Genomic DNA, 16587 nt, shown 5'->3' with positions numbered 1-16587 from the left:
TGATAAATTTGTATAGATCCAACATCATTCTGTTAATACCTGCTCAGGAAGTAAACCTGTCACCAACGTGCAGCAAATGCATTTGTTAAATCCCCTGTGTATGAATTTTGTCATCACTGGGAGAGCTGAGAGGAGAAGAGTGGCTGCCTGATGCTCTACAGTGGTGCAGTTCAGCCTCCCCTTAGTAGCAGAAAAGCAAAATCTCCAGTTATAATTCTCTTGTGAGCCGTGTTGATGTGCAAACACACACACATGAAAATAGCCTCAAGCACTTCTGAACCTGTGACTCTTGCCAACTTGACCACACTCTCTGGGTAGTCCAGGAATTCAGACAAAAACATCAATCAAAGGACCCAGCTGTACTGGAACATATTCAGCTACCACTCCCACTCTGAGAGTTGGAGTTTATTTTAGCTACTGTTTTGCACTCTGGGGTTTCATTGTCATTAGTCAGTGGAAATTGCTTGGTTATTCACAGAGTAGAAAATGGTAGTATATGTAATTATAATTATAATTATTATACATATGTTTATGCACACACATGGACTCACAAAAATGCAGATATACATCCTGACTGACGAAGTGTGTTCAGCCCTGCACAGGGAGCAGAAGTTCATAGCTCTGTTAATGTAGAAGTTGCATGTCTAATTCTGTTCAAGCATAATGACCCTATACTTAGAATCAAGTACATAAAAGGGGGTAATTGTTGCTCCATATTACTCTGAGTTAAGTTCAATAATGTGGTTTTCTGGCCTTTGCAATGCTGAAGTCAGCTTGATGCTGCCTGGGGCAGCCGTGACATTACTGCTGGTAAAAATTGGCACTGATCCACTGACTACAATAGATGTTGTGCCAGTTTGCGACAGCAATAAATTCAACCCACTTTGTCTACTTCCACAGTCACTTTGTCTACTTCCACAGCAAAAAAAGTTATTTGAAGTAAATACTTTAAAAAATTGAATGTGATACTTTTTGATAACACTAGCCTGATTTTCCAGTGATCTTTAGCAGTGGAAGTTGAGAACTAAACTTCCTATGGAAAGCTTCAGTGTGTATGCAGCTCTGCTGTGGCATTTAATGATGCATTTCACTAAACTCTTTGAGAAAAATGTGATGATTCTCATGCGTTCTAGACTGTGTCTCTGTAAATCAGAGGAAACCCCATTCCCATGACCCACTATTTATCTGTATAGACTACTGTGTCAATGAAGAGCTGATGAACTTAAAATACACTTTTGGATTTCCCGAAAGGTGTAACATTGCATTGGGTTTTTCCCCTCCATTTCGATTCTTTTCAGACGAAGAGCTTTTTTCAGGAATGTATATTGATTTCATGGGGACGGATGCAGCCATTTTTCGCAGTCTGACCAGGAGGAATGCAGTGCGAACTGACCAGCACAACTCCAAGTGGCTGAGTGGTGAGATACCTTTGTTTTACTAGAGCTTTTAATGGGCATCAGAGAGATTCTGCTTCGCTTAAATTAAAGACCTTATCTTTTAAAGAGCCTGTCTCTGAATTTAATTTATGAAGTTAACTCTGAAGAAATGTAGAAGAAAGTTAACCCTGAAGAACTGTATGTAAATAGATACTGTAGACAGTGCACAGATGTAAAGGCTTCACTGCATGAACCAACCTCTTAAGCCACCCCACCTGAGGGGTGTTCAAGGGAAAGTAAATGAAAACCTTGCGAACGGCAAGTGGTCAGACAGTCGGAATTGCAGGAAAGTGCCTTCACTTCTAATGCATCAGATATTGCCTTAATTAGATTGTTTGATTCTAAGCTACCAGCTTCAGTTCATTCAGGTGATCCATCTCTGTGCAGAAGACACACCACCACTTGCATTCAAAATGTGTACAGAGAGTCTCTTTCTAGAGAAGTCAGTGAGGATTATTACCACTTATTTCAGTGGTGAGGAATTGGTTATCTAAACACAGTTGGAAAACTCATTTCTAAATGGAAGCACTTAATTCTTTGCTTCGCTGACATTCACTGTGAAAATTCCCCCTGTCTTTCCTGGTAAGAAGACTCTCTCCAGTTAAACCATTTTGAATTGAAGTGGTGCTCAGCCGTCTGAGCAGAGGTAGATGTCAAAGGTTATAGAGCAACTAACATAGTAGATATAATTTTAGAAAGTCTCCAGGTATGTTGAAGTAAAGTTACTGTGGTTTTCTCTTGACATTTTTTAGGGACTCGCTATTCCTGTGTTGCTGTGACTGCAGTGAAATCATAGGATTGCAATCAGAATAAATTCAGTTCACTATGAAAGGGAAACTCTGCTAAATTTTTTTCTGTTTGTTATACATTCTTACACTTATCTGCACAACTTGACATATGCATCCTAAAGTGGATTAGAGTAAAAGAACAATTAAAAAGGCCTAATTTCTAGAAAAGCCACCTGTTACCTATGCTTTGGAACAGGTACTTGAAAGTACAACTTATTTCCATGTTCTTTTAGAGCCAGTCATGGCACTTGTTATATTAATTGTGAATAGGTTTATGTGACTGGAAAAATGTTGCAATCTAAAGTGAGTTTTTTGTCAAAAAGTCAACCTTTGCTTTGATTTTTTTTTCAAAATTTGTTCTACATTTCAACCGAACAAGCGATCTTGCATGATCATTCAAAAGACAAAGCCTTTATGCAGGGAGAGGGTCCACTTCTTCCTTCAGGCAAAGAAGGTCTTCTAAGGACTCCTCCACTGTCCATTATATGCTTGCTGTTACAATTATAAATTATTTTACTTTACCAATAGTGCTCCTTTGCAGTGTTTTGGAGGTACATTTGGTTATGTTTAACAGCCTCTGATATGAACTCAAATGCTGCTCAAGAATTTGTGTACCCTGCTTTCCTTTTCTGCGTTCCGTGAATTGTTTTCCTCTTGATCATGAATCATATTTGTTGTTTCACTAAGCTGTTCCAGCTTATATTTTGTCTTAATGAGACATTCCTTAGGTGCCTCTGATAACACATTGATTTTCCCCTCTTCCTTCCTTCAAGTCTTTGAGTCTCCTAATACTGCTTTGAGTAACCTAATACTTCTTCTTCTGGATTGCTCCTTCAAAAATCTGCTGTGGAACAAAACGCAAGGATGCAAAAACATATGGCTGTGATCAAGCAGCCATTTACCTGCTCCTATTTGGTATATACAGACATGAGGCTGGAGCATATAGCTTAGCCTCACACAGCTGTACCTCTCTATGCATTATACAGATCTTTCTTGAAGCAGTCAACTGTCAAATCATTAATTGCTTATTTTCATACATCTTTTGGTTTCATCTTTTTGGTAAACTTTTTCATTTCAGAGCCTATTTTTGTGGATGCTCATGTTATCCCAGATGGCACTGACCCCAATGATGCCAAAATCTACTTCTTCTTCAAAGAGAGACTCACAGACAACAGCGGCAGCACAAAGCAAATTCATTCAATGATTGCAAGAATATGCCCAGTAAGAACTTTTTTGTTTGCCAAGTTGTTGGGATAAGCCTTTGATTTATGCTCAAAACAGATTTTTTGTTTCTGCATCCACATTCATAATTAAGAAGAGCTGTTACTGAACTCACAGCTAAGGTCTGAACATGCCATGTATATCAGGCTATACCTGCAAGGATATGGGAATTTAGAGATTCAGGAATTCCTCTGTTTCTCTGACTGAATCAGAATAGTTACCAGTGTTGAATTTTCAAACCTGCTGTCCTTGGCACAAATAGAGTACATTATTTTCTTAGGAAAACTGAACTAAAAGACAGTGAAGTCTTTCATACACACACACACACACACACACACACACACAATCTTTGAAGCACATGGGAAATATCAACCTTTTAAATGGCTTGATTTAACTTTCAAATCTGTTTTCATTTTTACAATATCTGTTCTTTCTTAGTTCTTGCATTGATGTGTGTGTGAGCCTAACTTTAAAAATGTCCACAGGAAAATTAAATTGAGGATAATGGCTATTCCTGGGAAAAAAATCAATTTATTTTCACAGCACTCTTCATTGTTTTGTTTTTCTTGTCTGTAATCAACTGTAGATGAAAACTAATTGAAGCATCTATTAATATCACCGGTGAAATGGATACTTTTTAGTGTGAGAAAAATTATAAATGCATGATTATTGATAACCTTTTCATTCATTTTTCTGGAAAGGTTCAGAAAGATACTTGTTAGTGTTTAATTTAGGTCTTCTTTAGAATTTGATGCTTTGTGATGTTTTTGTGCCTGGGTGCGAGTATTTGTTTGGGATTATGTTAAACTCCTTCTCTGGCAATAGGATGAGGCATGTGATCTCTTTTATATCAGTTCTCACTATTTTTTTGAGGTGCCTAAAGGCCTTTTTGGGTATTTTGCAAGAAGACATTTTACACAATTACAGCTGTATTCGCTTTTTATTGTTATAATGAAGCCCAGATGACTTTTGAAAGGCCTCAGCCTGTTCAGACTTACACTGAAGTCAGTGGCAGAACCCCAAAGCCAATGAAGATAAATCTGAGCCAGTCATATTTGTGTAATTGTATACCATCATATTCATACAGCAACACCTTTGAGACCAGCCAATTAGTAAAATGGTGCCAAAAAAGAATCCCCAAAAAGACTCCTTATAAGTCACCCAAAAAGTTGGATTACAAGTTTTAGGAGCATCAATGAAACATGCCCAGCACTTTATCAAAATCACATGTCAGTAGCTTCTACCTTTCATTTTTCCCTTTTCTTGGGTGACATCATGCTATATAGTTTAGAATAACCCTCCTACCTGAGGCATTCACCAGCAAGATGAGGCAGGATCTATCACCTCAGTGCTGCATCATCTGGTTTGGCAGTTCCAGTTTCCATCTTACACCAGAGAGAAGTGGAAAGCTCCTTGAGAGAGCTGTGGCCAAGCCAGCTCTGGACCTGGCTAGCGGGACTTGCAACCATGCAAAGCTAGCTTGACCCACACCAGCAGTCATTTCTGAATTTAGTTTACAGCATCCACCTCATATGCCAGCACAGCTTACCAGGTACGGTGCAGCTGTGCTGCTGTCAAGACTTGAAGAAACATCGCTCTGTAGAACTATGAGACAGAAACACAAACTGCTGATGCACTAAATCTACTGCTCGATCCTCCAAGCCTTCTAGCCCAGCAGAGAAAGTCTGCTCAGAAAACCAGTTATTGTTTTTATTCATATGGAGTGTTTCGATAGGGGGGGTTGGTTTTTATCTATTTAATCTATTTTTCCTTTCTAGAATGACACAGGTGGTCAGCGCAGTCTTGTGAACAAGTGGACAACTTTCTTGAAAGCAAGACTTGTGTGTTCAGTAATGGATGAAGATGGAACAGAAACATACTTTGATGAATTAGGTATCACAAAAAAGACCCTTTAAAGTTTTATCTAAATGTTACACCCTGTGCATATTTAATTATTGATGTTCATACAGTTTCCTAGTCAAGTTGTTGGCAGTGAAATCTTGGCTCTAGAAATCCATGACAAAATTCCCCTTGCAGTTTTATGACAGGAAATGAAAAAATTATTCATAACTCTCTCTGGGTAATTATCATTACCTTTGAAATAAAAGTAATTAACGTTGACTTTGTAAAGCAAGGATATATGCAAAAAATTAGTATTTGGAAGGGAACATCTAAGTGAAGCTGTTACTATTTTGCTACTAGTTAGTATTACAATAGAGGGTTTTTAACATCTCTTTGAAAATTTTTTTATACCACTGTGTAGCACACAGTTTTTCCACAATACAGACTTTCTACTTTTTTGGTCACAGTGTAGAGTCCTCAATTTGATAATCCAAGATAGTACTAATAAATCCTGTTACTGGCACCAGTAATAATACTGTGAAAACATATAATTTCTTGGGAATCATTCAGTCACATAGATTTTCATTTCAGCATGTTAAACACTGTAATTATTCAGTTCATAATCTGTACAGCAGTCATAAGAGGGTTCCTTTCATTAAGGAATTAATCGATGCCTATCTTGATACCTAAGTGCCAAACAACATTATCAGAAGGTTTCAAACTCTGTATTGTCCACAACTAAAGTGTGCAGAATCATAGTTCTAAATTGAGGTATTGGAAGATTTGTTATGTGTATTAATAGAAATTTAGATAGTGTAAGTGACTAATGGGCCCTTTACTGGATCTGCATCTTGTTCTTATCTTCTCTGCTTTGTATCCTCTCACTCTTTCCTTGGTTGTTATTTCTTGATTCTCATCGTGACAAATTGGGTTTGGAGCTTTTTTGAGTTTACGTATTTACAGCTCTTTGATGTACTTACTCTGGTTCAAGGTTTCAGTAGAACCTGGGCTTAGGAACAGATCCGAACTTTCTATCAGAATTGCAAGATGTTTGGAGGACTGATCTTCTGAAGTTCACAGTGCCTCAGCACTGCCACAGCAACTTATCTTTTAGAACTCTGATTTAACAACCCCTTCCTCTTCACAAAGCAGTAGGATAACTGCTTTTAGGTTTTTTGTATGACAAAATGTAGGAACACAATGAATAGCATACAATGTTCTCAGCATGGGCTCCCAGTACAATTTCCTAGCAAAGAGGAAGAATACAATCACAGCTGGAAATTCAGAAAAATGGGAGAAAGCAAACACATTGCTCCTGTGTTCATGTATAATGCAGGATAGTATAGCACTTCCAGTTCTGCATGGTGAAGGTTTTTGCTTTTGACATATTGACAAGAATATTTTAAAAATTCAGAGGCTTAAATGAAGGAGCCTTATAAATTTATGGAAGGCTAAAGAACATATCCTATGATAAAAAGCTCAAACTGTTCAGTCTTTTTTGTGTTGTAAATTAAGCTTCAGAGGTAGCATGATTATAGGTATTAAAAACATTTGGAAGGAGAAACTGTCAGAAATTAAAGTAGTTTTCACTGAAGTGTTAAAAACCCCTCAACAGATCAGAGGTAACAGTGGATAAATCCAGTTCAGTGAGCAGGCACAGTTTTGCACAGTGCAGTCAATAAATCCTGACACAACAGGAGCTGGGAGGTTTACATCTCTCAATGTCTTCACTGCAAAGCTGTGTGTCATTCATATAATGTTGAAAATGAGCTCATGAGGGCACTAAAGTATGTTCTGGACGATAAAACACCTAATTTCCCTGGTTTTGATTTCATCCATTTATGGGAACTCTTTGTCTTTATCCTACTGCAACTTTAATGTTTACCTACTGTTAAACAACCTGCTAAAACAAGATCCAGCTGCGAGAAATGTGTGGCATAGGTCCTGAACATATCTGGAAATCTTTGCCTTCTATCTCTATAAGGCCAGATGGTGTGGAGTTAATTTCCAAATCTGTTTCTGAATCTTCAAACACTAGATTTATGCATATATGGTCTGTTGATATGGTAAGTCTGCTTTTTCCTGTTCAAATCTGAAACAAAACTACCACTGACTTTAGCAGGAATAAAGTAATAAATTAAACTGGGAAATAAAGTGATTTAATAGCATTCAAAACGTTTCTCATTTTTGTTTTCTATCTTTCAGAGGATGTGTTTCTTTTAGAGACAGATAACCCCAGAACAACTCTTGTGTATGGAATTTTTACAACATCAAGGTAAATGGAGAGATTTGAAAAAAACAAACAAACAAACAAACAAACAAACCCAACAACTTTCTGAACTGCTCAGTTTTCTATATGAAAACTGAAACTGATGTTTTGTGGACCAGGCTGTACTGTGCAATTTTGTATGTCTGCTGCAGTTGTCATTTGCTTGCAGGAATGAGAGTCTCAGTATCATTACTGTTGGTATCTGTGTTAGAGCTATGCTTCTTGGAGCAAACTGCTTCCTGACATACTGACAGCTGGCACTGGGAAAACATTTCCGTGGAGTGCTGCTTCTTGCTGTTCAGAAGCAGAAAGCTAAATGACTTCAACACAGTGAATTTTAGTGGCATCTGAGAGCACTTAACACCTCCTGAAGAACATCCAGCACCCTGAAGGATCAAACCAAGAATTCTTACATGAATTCATACAAATCATTTCCAGTCTCTCAGTTGGAAGATGATCACACAGATGGCAATCTGTATCAGCTTCAGTTGGCTTCAAAAAGACAAGCTATGGCATTTGATCACCTCCTTGTAGCCCTAAACTCCCAATTAGCAGTCCACAGTATTCACTTACTGTTCAGTTTAGAAGGTATTTAGTGATCTCCTAAGGGTGGTGAAAGTACTTGATATGGCTTACTATGCTGAAAACAGGTGCGCCAACAGTTTCTTCCATCTTTTTCATATTCCGTCTTGCCCTCAGGACATAGTGTTAGTACAGAGCAGAAATAGTTACTGCTTACTGATTTCTGATATGCTATCCTATATTATTTAGCTGTTATGTCTTACCTTCAAAGAGGTTTTCTGCTTTTTTAATTTTCATTTAATTTATTTGATCAAATTAGAAAATTGCGTAACATATTGCCGATAATTCCTTTAATGTCAATTTCTAGTTAAAAAAGTAATTTCATAATTTTTTTTCTCCCAATGGGATTTTTTTCATGAGCATCCAGGGATCTACTTTCTCAAATATTTAAATAAGACAGGAAAATATGATTTTATATTTAATTGGGGAAAAAAACACCACATAACTAGTAAACATTTGGTTTTGTCTACAATTTATGATTCCTACTGCACAAAAAGAGAAAAATTATGAGGTTATGTTTAGCAGTAAAACCACACATGATTAGGTCATGGATGCAACATGACTGAACTGGAAACACTTTTACTCAATTCTCCTGGTATTTCTGGAGTGGAAATGAGATTTCAATCACAGGACCATATAAGGTGACAACAAAGAGAAAACATTTTTTTTTCCTGGCTCTCAAGCTATTTTCTCTCTCTCTTGAAGTTGTTACACACATGCATTTCTGGTCCTGTGAACCACATGGTCTATGCTTGCTTTCTTTTTGTGCAACTATAGATTGAATGTATTACCTAGTTAAATACAGCAACCATAAGAATTTTTACTTCTTAACAGTTCCTGTATCTTCACCTCTGCAGACTTCCAACTCATAACAGTAGCAAGATAAAAACATCACAGGAAATAATAACTAGTAGTATTTTTGTCTAAAAATCGTACAGAGGGAAATAAGTAATGTTGAAGCAAATTATTTTAGTGTCATAATATATTGTAAATCTAACATAAAATATCTGGAAAGGCTAAATAAATTTCTCAAAAAATTTCCACAAATACCACAGTCCATCTAAAAGGTTTCTTCAACTAATGCATACATAACCAAGGGCAATGTGGATTTTCCTTTTCTTGTTTAGACGCTATGTGTAATGTTTTCTGGGTTTTTGGTTGTTTTTTTTTTCTGGCAGTTTTTTTGTTCTACAGTTAAAGATAGTTACTTGGATTATCTTCATCCTACAGTTAGCATCAGACAGATTCCGGACTGCCTGGAATTTCCACTTTTTAAAAATAAATATCAGGAACCTTGCACTCAGTGAGAAAAAAAAATTGAGTCAATTCACCGTAGTCAGCCTTAGCATCAGTCTGGAAATTATTCCCCTCGTGGCTTTCATCATCATGGGGTGATGGAGACCATTCAGGGCTTGTGCTAACTGAACCCAAGGCTGAACCCAGAGGAGTGGCAAAAGCATGTCTGTTTCTTAGAGGACTCCCTGGGTTCTTCCCAGGAAGCATAAAGCTTGGGTCTTTGTAAGACCAGTTTTGTGGATGGATTTGAAGTCTGTGTAAGAGTAATTTGTTTACAGCCACAACATGTCCCCATTTTGCTTAGAAAACCTGGCTACTGATTGTAATAATCCATCCAGTTGTAATTGCTCTGGGTATTTTGGCTAATATTTTAGCCGTGTATTTTAGGAGGCTCATGGAGGTCTTGTGGTTAATACATTGGTAGGGAGTTCTGGAAACCTGTGCTGAGCTTGGCAGTGCAAAGTTTATAAAACTCTTGTCTCACTGAAGTCAGCAATATTTTTGCCATTGATTTTACTGGAGCCAGGTTAAATTTCTTCTATATTTAGTTTCTTTTATGTTGAGCATTGGGAAGCACCAGCAGGGTAATGTCTTCCTCCCTCTTTTTTCAGTTCACTGTTCAAAAAGGTGCTAAGTCTTAAGAAGCAGTGGTGCACTTTAAGCAGCTAGATTAGATGATTTTAAATGTATGAAATCCATGCTATGGAAGCATTAAATTGTATAAAATATATTATTTGAGAGGTATCTTTCATTATTGAACCATGCAAAAAGATGGAAAAGCTATAAAAACTTGGTAGATCACAATGCTAACTTTTTCCCTTCTGTCTTCCAGCTCCATATTTAAAGGCTCAGCCGTGTGTGTGTATCATCTGTCTGACATCCAGACTGTGTTCAACGGGCCATTTGCACACAAGGAGGGCCCAAACCACCAGCTGATTCCATATCAGGGCAGAATTCCGTACCCACGACCTGGCACTGTAAGTACAAAGATGTTTATGCAGGCTTGCCAATTGCTTGTCTTTGTTTAATACATAAATAAATATTATTTATTCCAGGAGAAAGGAATGTATGTTACTATGACAGTTCAGAAGTATTTTATTTGCTTCTCAATTGTCATACAAATTGCATAGTATTGGGAGATCTTCTAGAAAGAATTAAAAGTCAGGTAAAATGTTAATCGCTCTTTCTGCTGAAAAGGTGGTAAGAATTATTTCATTAGGTGACAATCATCTTGTTTGCATATGAATTTCCATTTTGTGGGTATATTTGAGCAAAGTGTAGCTAAATAAATAAGCATACAAAGACAGCATGGTGAGTGTGTTCTACAGTCTGAACTCAAATGCCTGTAAGTCTCTCTTCAGTCTGTATGAATTTTCCATAGCTTTATAAAGTTTTGCAGCTCTACTTGGATGCTTAGGCGATGCAGTAGGAGATTTAGAGGAGAGCAAGGTTTCTGGAACTTGTCGTTTGACTAGGTACTAATGCCCTATCAGGTACTGAATCTTAGAAGGGGATCCTAGAAATAGATAAGTGTTTTCTTGCCAATCAGTTCGCAGTAGCCTTCCTTGTTAAGAGTGCTTTTTGTGTGCCTTGAACGTTTTTCAGGACTTTCTTTCATTGTGTCAGGGGTGGTAATAATCTTCCAATAAATTCTGTACACAAATAGAGCTAGCTCTGTTTCCTAGTAGTGAAAAAATATCTCATGAAACATTTTAAACAAAACTATTCTTTCTTCTTATGTTTCAAGTTTATGGCATATAAAAATTGCTGTTAATGCAATTTTTTATTTATTTGTTTACTTATTTTCACTATTCTTAATCAAGATTAAGCAGAAATATGATGTTTATTATTTCCAGTTTTAATGAAGAATGTATTAACTTTCTCTAGAATCTTCCATAAACCCATGTTTGCTAAATGAAGTATGGCAGTGTGGACTCCTGTGAAGTCTTACAGCTTCCTAAGTATCAAAAGGAAATAAGTGTGCAGAGAATCATAAATTGTCTCTCAGAAATGTAGTTATATTTTTCTTAAATTAAAATTTTGTTGCATTTCCATTTATTACAGGAAATTAAATTTTATTTTAATTTTGCCAGTCCTTGCAAGAACCTCTAACCGTATCACTGTTTTATTCTGATTTGTCTTTGTGCTGCAAGATCTTATTCTTTTTCTCTCTCATACATGGAATAGCTCAGATATATGGAAAAGCATTCACTGTTCACACAATTCTTCATGATATTTTAGTGTGGTTATTACTGGCTGTAAGAGTTAGGACTTTATGTTCCCAGATCTCTAGAATTACCTAATCAATACCTGAAATTCCACTAAGGTCTAATGCTAGTATTAGTCTTTCCTTGCAATTAATTTATGCAGCTCTAATCTCATGAGTTCACTGAGGCTTTAAACTTTAGCTTTACCAAAAAAAAAAAAAAATTACCCCTTTAAACAGGAAGCTTCATATTCTTGTCATTGGTCATATTTCAAGATTTCTTGCTGCTTCAGAGTATTGTATTTGTATGTTTTTCCTCTACCACTGCCATGTTATTCTTGGTTCACCTCATGGAGGCTTATGAGGTATTCCAGATGGGCAGCACAATGGAAAGGGGAAGAAAATCAAATTTGGATTTAACATGGTGACAGAAATTATCTACGTTTTCAGCTGTGCTGATGAACTGTGAATCTGAACATAAGTCCTTAGATCATAGCTGACACAAAAAGTAAAGTCAAAAGAGATTCATTTAGATGATCACTGCTGGTTTTCTGATTACAGTCTTTTCTGTGCTACCTCACAATTCAGCCACAACACGTACATTAAATGCATATTTTACAAGCTGGAATTTGTTTGGCTTTGATTTTATTTCACTGCCCAAAAGCTCCACTTTTAAATGCATGCCACAAACTCTATTTTTCGCTGCAGTAATCAGGACATGGGGATTTTTAATGCTCAAAGAATTAACTGATTAGCAGACTATGGGACATAATCCTTTGTCCTCTGGAATATACTTTTCTTGCAACTTCTGAGATGCTATACTAGACAGGGATGCCTTTTTATATAACATAGAAAATCCTACTTTACAGTTGCCTAAAGAGATATTCATACTAAACCTCTGAACCAAAATGAATGTTCATCAAGTCTCAGTACAAGGGATCAACAGTGGAAAGGTTTCAGTATAGCTTCAGTAGGATTAAATAAAGCAATACGTTTTCTTTTGGCCACAATCAGCTCTGCAGTGTTTGGCTGGTCTTCACTAAATACCAATGGTTTCTTGTTCCTTCAGCAGCAGAACTTACTTATGGAAAAAAAAAATACATAATTGGCAGCTTGCTACTAAATTCAGGGATGTTTGAGGATAGTTTCCATTTTTCAGAGTTTACAATAATAGTTTTTGTACCTACAGCATGTTGGGGGAATGTGCTGTAAATTAAAGAATTCTGTTTTTCTCTGCAGTCTTAACTGCATGGTGATCAACTGGGAACATAAGACTGTGTAGCCAAGTCTCGAATGAGGTGTGAGGGATACAAATTCAATCCCTCCAGGAAAGGGAGAGCTTATAGGGTTCTTCAGTAACATCTTTTGTTTGTCATTGGTATATATAGGGGATAGCAAAAGAATTAATTGATTAAAGATGTTTGTGAAGGCTTTGCTCAGAACAGTGATATAATGTAAGTTGTTAGGGTCATACTGGGGTGAACCATAACACAGACATTTTTGAAGGAAGTCACAGACAAAGGTCTTATGATCTCCAAGTCAAGAATGGAAGGATTGAAAGTATCAGAGAGTCTTTTAACTGAGCTATGTGAGACAGGAAGGTTTAATTTGAACTGCTTGTGAAACAGAATCCCTCTTGAGAGGAACTGGGGTCTGGCAGAGCACTACCAAATAGAATAATCTTGCTAATGATGAACACAGTTCTTTTTTCAGCATTTGTTGCTAATCTTAACAAAAAGTTTCATACATTTTCTGGAAGACAGTGGATGGATATGCCAGAAGGAGAAGGAGTAGAGTAAGCAAGTTAATAAGAATTCAATTTTGTGAGCAATCTTAGAGGGCTAGCATGTAGTACCAGTTCTAATGAAAGACAAAACAAAACCCTTAGGATAAATAAGGGACCTGAAAAATCAATTTTCAAGGATCTCCAATGAGAAAAATTACCCCTATCTGAGCTGAGTTCTGGTTCTTCTTTCTGGAGGTACCTGATGCCAGAGCAATTTCTTTTAAAGAATTCCTACCAGCACTATTCTACTTTGTATAAATAATTAAATGCTAATTGAGTCAGAAGATGATTCTGAAGCCTGTGATTAGGCTGAAATCTCCTCTCTACTCGTTTTCTGGTATGCCTGATGAATAGTTTATTAGGTGCATAATATGGAACAGCTTTTAGCAGTGAGGGTAGAACAGGCACTTCTGCCTGGTGGTTAGAGGAATCCCCTGGGAGCTGAAGACCCAAATTGCAACATTTCATCTCACCAGGTAGGTTGGACACATGTTTCATATATCCCCAGAGAGTTTCCAAGTCTCTCAGAATATGATTCATTTTATGTAATTTTAGCCATCTAAGAGCAGGGCATTTAGTCTGAATTACTGACTACAGAGGAAACCTAAGAATAAATGCCTGACTTTAAGGCAGTATAAGTCAGGTAAGGTAAATCTGTCCCTAAGCTACTAGCATTTTGTGTCTGTGGTTTTGACCAGAAATTCCATCCTAGATCTAAGAGTGTCCCTCATTAAAAAAAAAAAAACAAGTTTCCATTAAGTGCTTTTTATTAAAGAAATCAACATTTTCCAATTGGAAAAGTATTGCATTGAAACACTTCTGAATAGCTCCAATACTTGGAGAAGAGGTTCACAGCTCAGAAATATGGTAAGGGAGAACATGAAAGCTCAGAGGCAGCAATAAGAAGTGAGGTAATGGCAGATGAAAAAAATTAATGTAAATTAATATAGGTACATCAAGGACATTGTACCAGTTAGTGACATAGCTCTGACTTCTTCCCAGTCTTCTTTTGGGTTCACTCTCAGAAAACAGTTGAGTTTTCCAAGATATTTTTTTATTTTTCTTGCGAGGTCCAGAATGCCTCAGGGCAGATTATTTGAATGGTTCTTCATTATACTTAAAGAGGTATCCAGAGTATTCATGGACCTCAAGTTTTTTTCAGGCAGAGGGGAAAGTATAGAATGTCTTCTCAGATATAAATAAGTTGTTACAGGACTCCCTCACTATTCCATATTTATGCTTTTTCAAATGAAGATGTGTCACAGGCCCTTCCATCATTGTCAAATTAAAGTATTAGATTTTGTCTTTTGCCTTTGTACTAATTCAGTAGCAAACCAGATACAAAAGTTAGATATCTTCCCATACCAATCTCTTGATTTTTTATTTTTTTTCTCAACAAGCAGTTTGGAAGAATAAAGTATGTAGAAATATGTTCAAAAGTAAAAAGCATTGTCATCAAGCCATGTACTGAAAGTGCAGAAATACATTTGTGTTTGTTTTATGGGCATTGGTGGAGTTCAAAGTGTAGCTATTCAACAGTTCATTCCCATTACTAGAACGTAAGTTTTGGTCAGAGTCTCCAGTGCTCTTTCAGGAACTTCCTTTGTCAACTATTTATCAATATTTGTAAATGGCTTGGAGATGAAAACTCTCTGAAAGATGGTTAGTGTTGTTTAGCATTACTGTGCATGTTTCTTACAGTGTCCTGGAGGAGCCTTCACACCTAATATGCGGACAACCAAAGAGTTTCCAGACGATGTTGTGACCTTCATTAGGAACCACCCTTTGATGTTTAATCCCATTTACCCAATACACAAGAGACCATTAATCATTCGGATAGGAGCTGACTACAAGTATACAAAGATTGCTGTGGATCGAGTGAATGCTGCTGATGGAAGATACCATGTCTTGTTTCTTGGAACAGGTCAGACAAACTTAGCAGAATTTGTTTTCCTCCACTGCAATGTAATTGCAATCCACTCTTATTTATACAACTTAAAGCTTTCAGAAATACTTGTTTGAACATTTGCTATCTACAAAAAATGTTTATAGAAATCTATAGGTTATGGGGTTTTTTTTACTTTTTGGGCATTTTTTATATTTACTATAGACATCAATTATGTGCAAGAGATACAATGTACTGATACTAATTTTAATTGAGATAGAAATCAGCACTAATTTTATTTGAGACTGAAGTCAACACTAGTGTATATTTTATTGCATCCAACTTATAAGACTTCTCTTCAATATGGTTTGTCTACAACATGATTCCATATTAGAATTTGATGCCCTCTAGAATGAGAAATTATACCAAAATCTAGCTTTGTAATTTTTGTGTACTCTTATCATCATTATTTAATATATGCTGTGTAAGCTACTTCTGAAGAAAAGCATGATCTGATCAGGATGTTGCAACTCCACCAAAAAAGAGTAGCAATATGAAAGTACTTAGGAGGGAAATAAAAATAAATAGTCAGAGTCCTAGCTGAAGTGAACACAGAGAATTTGATCCAAGTATTCTAAAATAATTTCTGTCTAATATAACCTACATTTTGGTTTTAGTTAACATCAAATTTGAATATGTTGTTATACTTCTGAAGTCTGCAGGGAACAGATCAAGTGATTCTTGTACTGATAGATTTTGACTTTTTGAAATATTTAGATATGAAGCACACACTTTGATTGAAGCAGGAAAGTAGAGTGGTAGTCTGACTAGACCCTAGGACTTATTCACATCTGAATTGCCCACTGCCTAAACAGGGCATTATAGGTTGAAGCACAAAGGCTGATCTTCTTTACTACAGATAGTTTCAGGTAGAACAAAAGAAAAGAACTCCAGGAGGACAAATACTTGTCTAAGCATCAGATGTCTTGCATTGTTTTCATGGTTCACATATTTTTGGGGTCCTGGTTGTTTTCTGCTTGTAGAATAACCAAATCTGCCAACAAACTCTCCTGGGACTGGGAATAACCATTTGCTATAATAGATTTAGGAATCAAGTGCTCAAAAATGTCAGGTTTCTCTAGGGACAAGGCTAAAAATAAGTCTCTTCACTCTTAGAAAAATCTCTCCAATTATCAAAATCAGGAGTTTGCCTGTGTGCCAAAGGAGATAACTACATACTGTGCTGTATGAGCAAAAGTATATCCAGCCAGCAGGC

The 16587-nt window shown here is 36.6% G+C and overlaps 1 protein-coding gene across 3 annotated transcripts in view; it reads left to right on the top strand.

Annotated features, from left to right (window-relative positions):
• Positions 1-16587, top strand: part of SEMA3C (semaphorin 3C) — a 117480-nt gene that overhangs the window by 76512 nt on the left and 24381 nt on the right. For all 3 annotated transcript variants that reach the window (XM_071552725.1, XM_071552724.1, XM_071552723.1), the window contains 6 exons: positions 1299-1418; positions 3303-3445; positions 5224-5338; positions 7493-7562; positions 10267-10411; positions 15128-15350. In XM_071552725.1, coding sequence (XP_071408826.1) covers positions 1299-1418; positions 3303-3445; positions 5224-5338; positions 7493-7562; positions 10267-10411; positions 15128-15350 — 816 coding nt within the window. The remainder of the gene's footprint in view (positions 1-1298; positions 1419-3302; positions 3446-5223; positions 5339-7492; positions 7563-10266; positions 10412-15127; positions 15351-16587) is intronic.

The sequence above is a fragment of the Pithys albifrons genome, chromosome 3 (genome assembly GCF_047495875.1).
Source record: "Pithys albifrons albifrons isolate INPA30051 chromosome 3, PitAlb_v1, whole genome shotgun sequence".
Taxonomy (NCBI): Eukaryota; Metazoa; Chordata; class Aves; order Passeriformes; family Thamnophilidae; genus Pithys; species Pithys albifrons.
The sequence above is the reverse complement of the archived record's forward strand: the minus strand, read 5'-3'. Positions and strand labels throughout refer to the sequence as shown.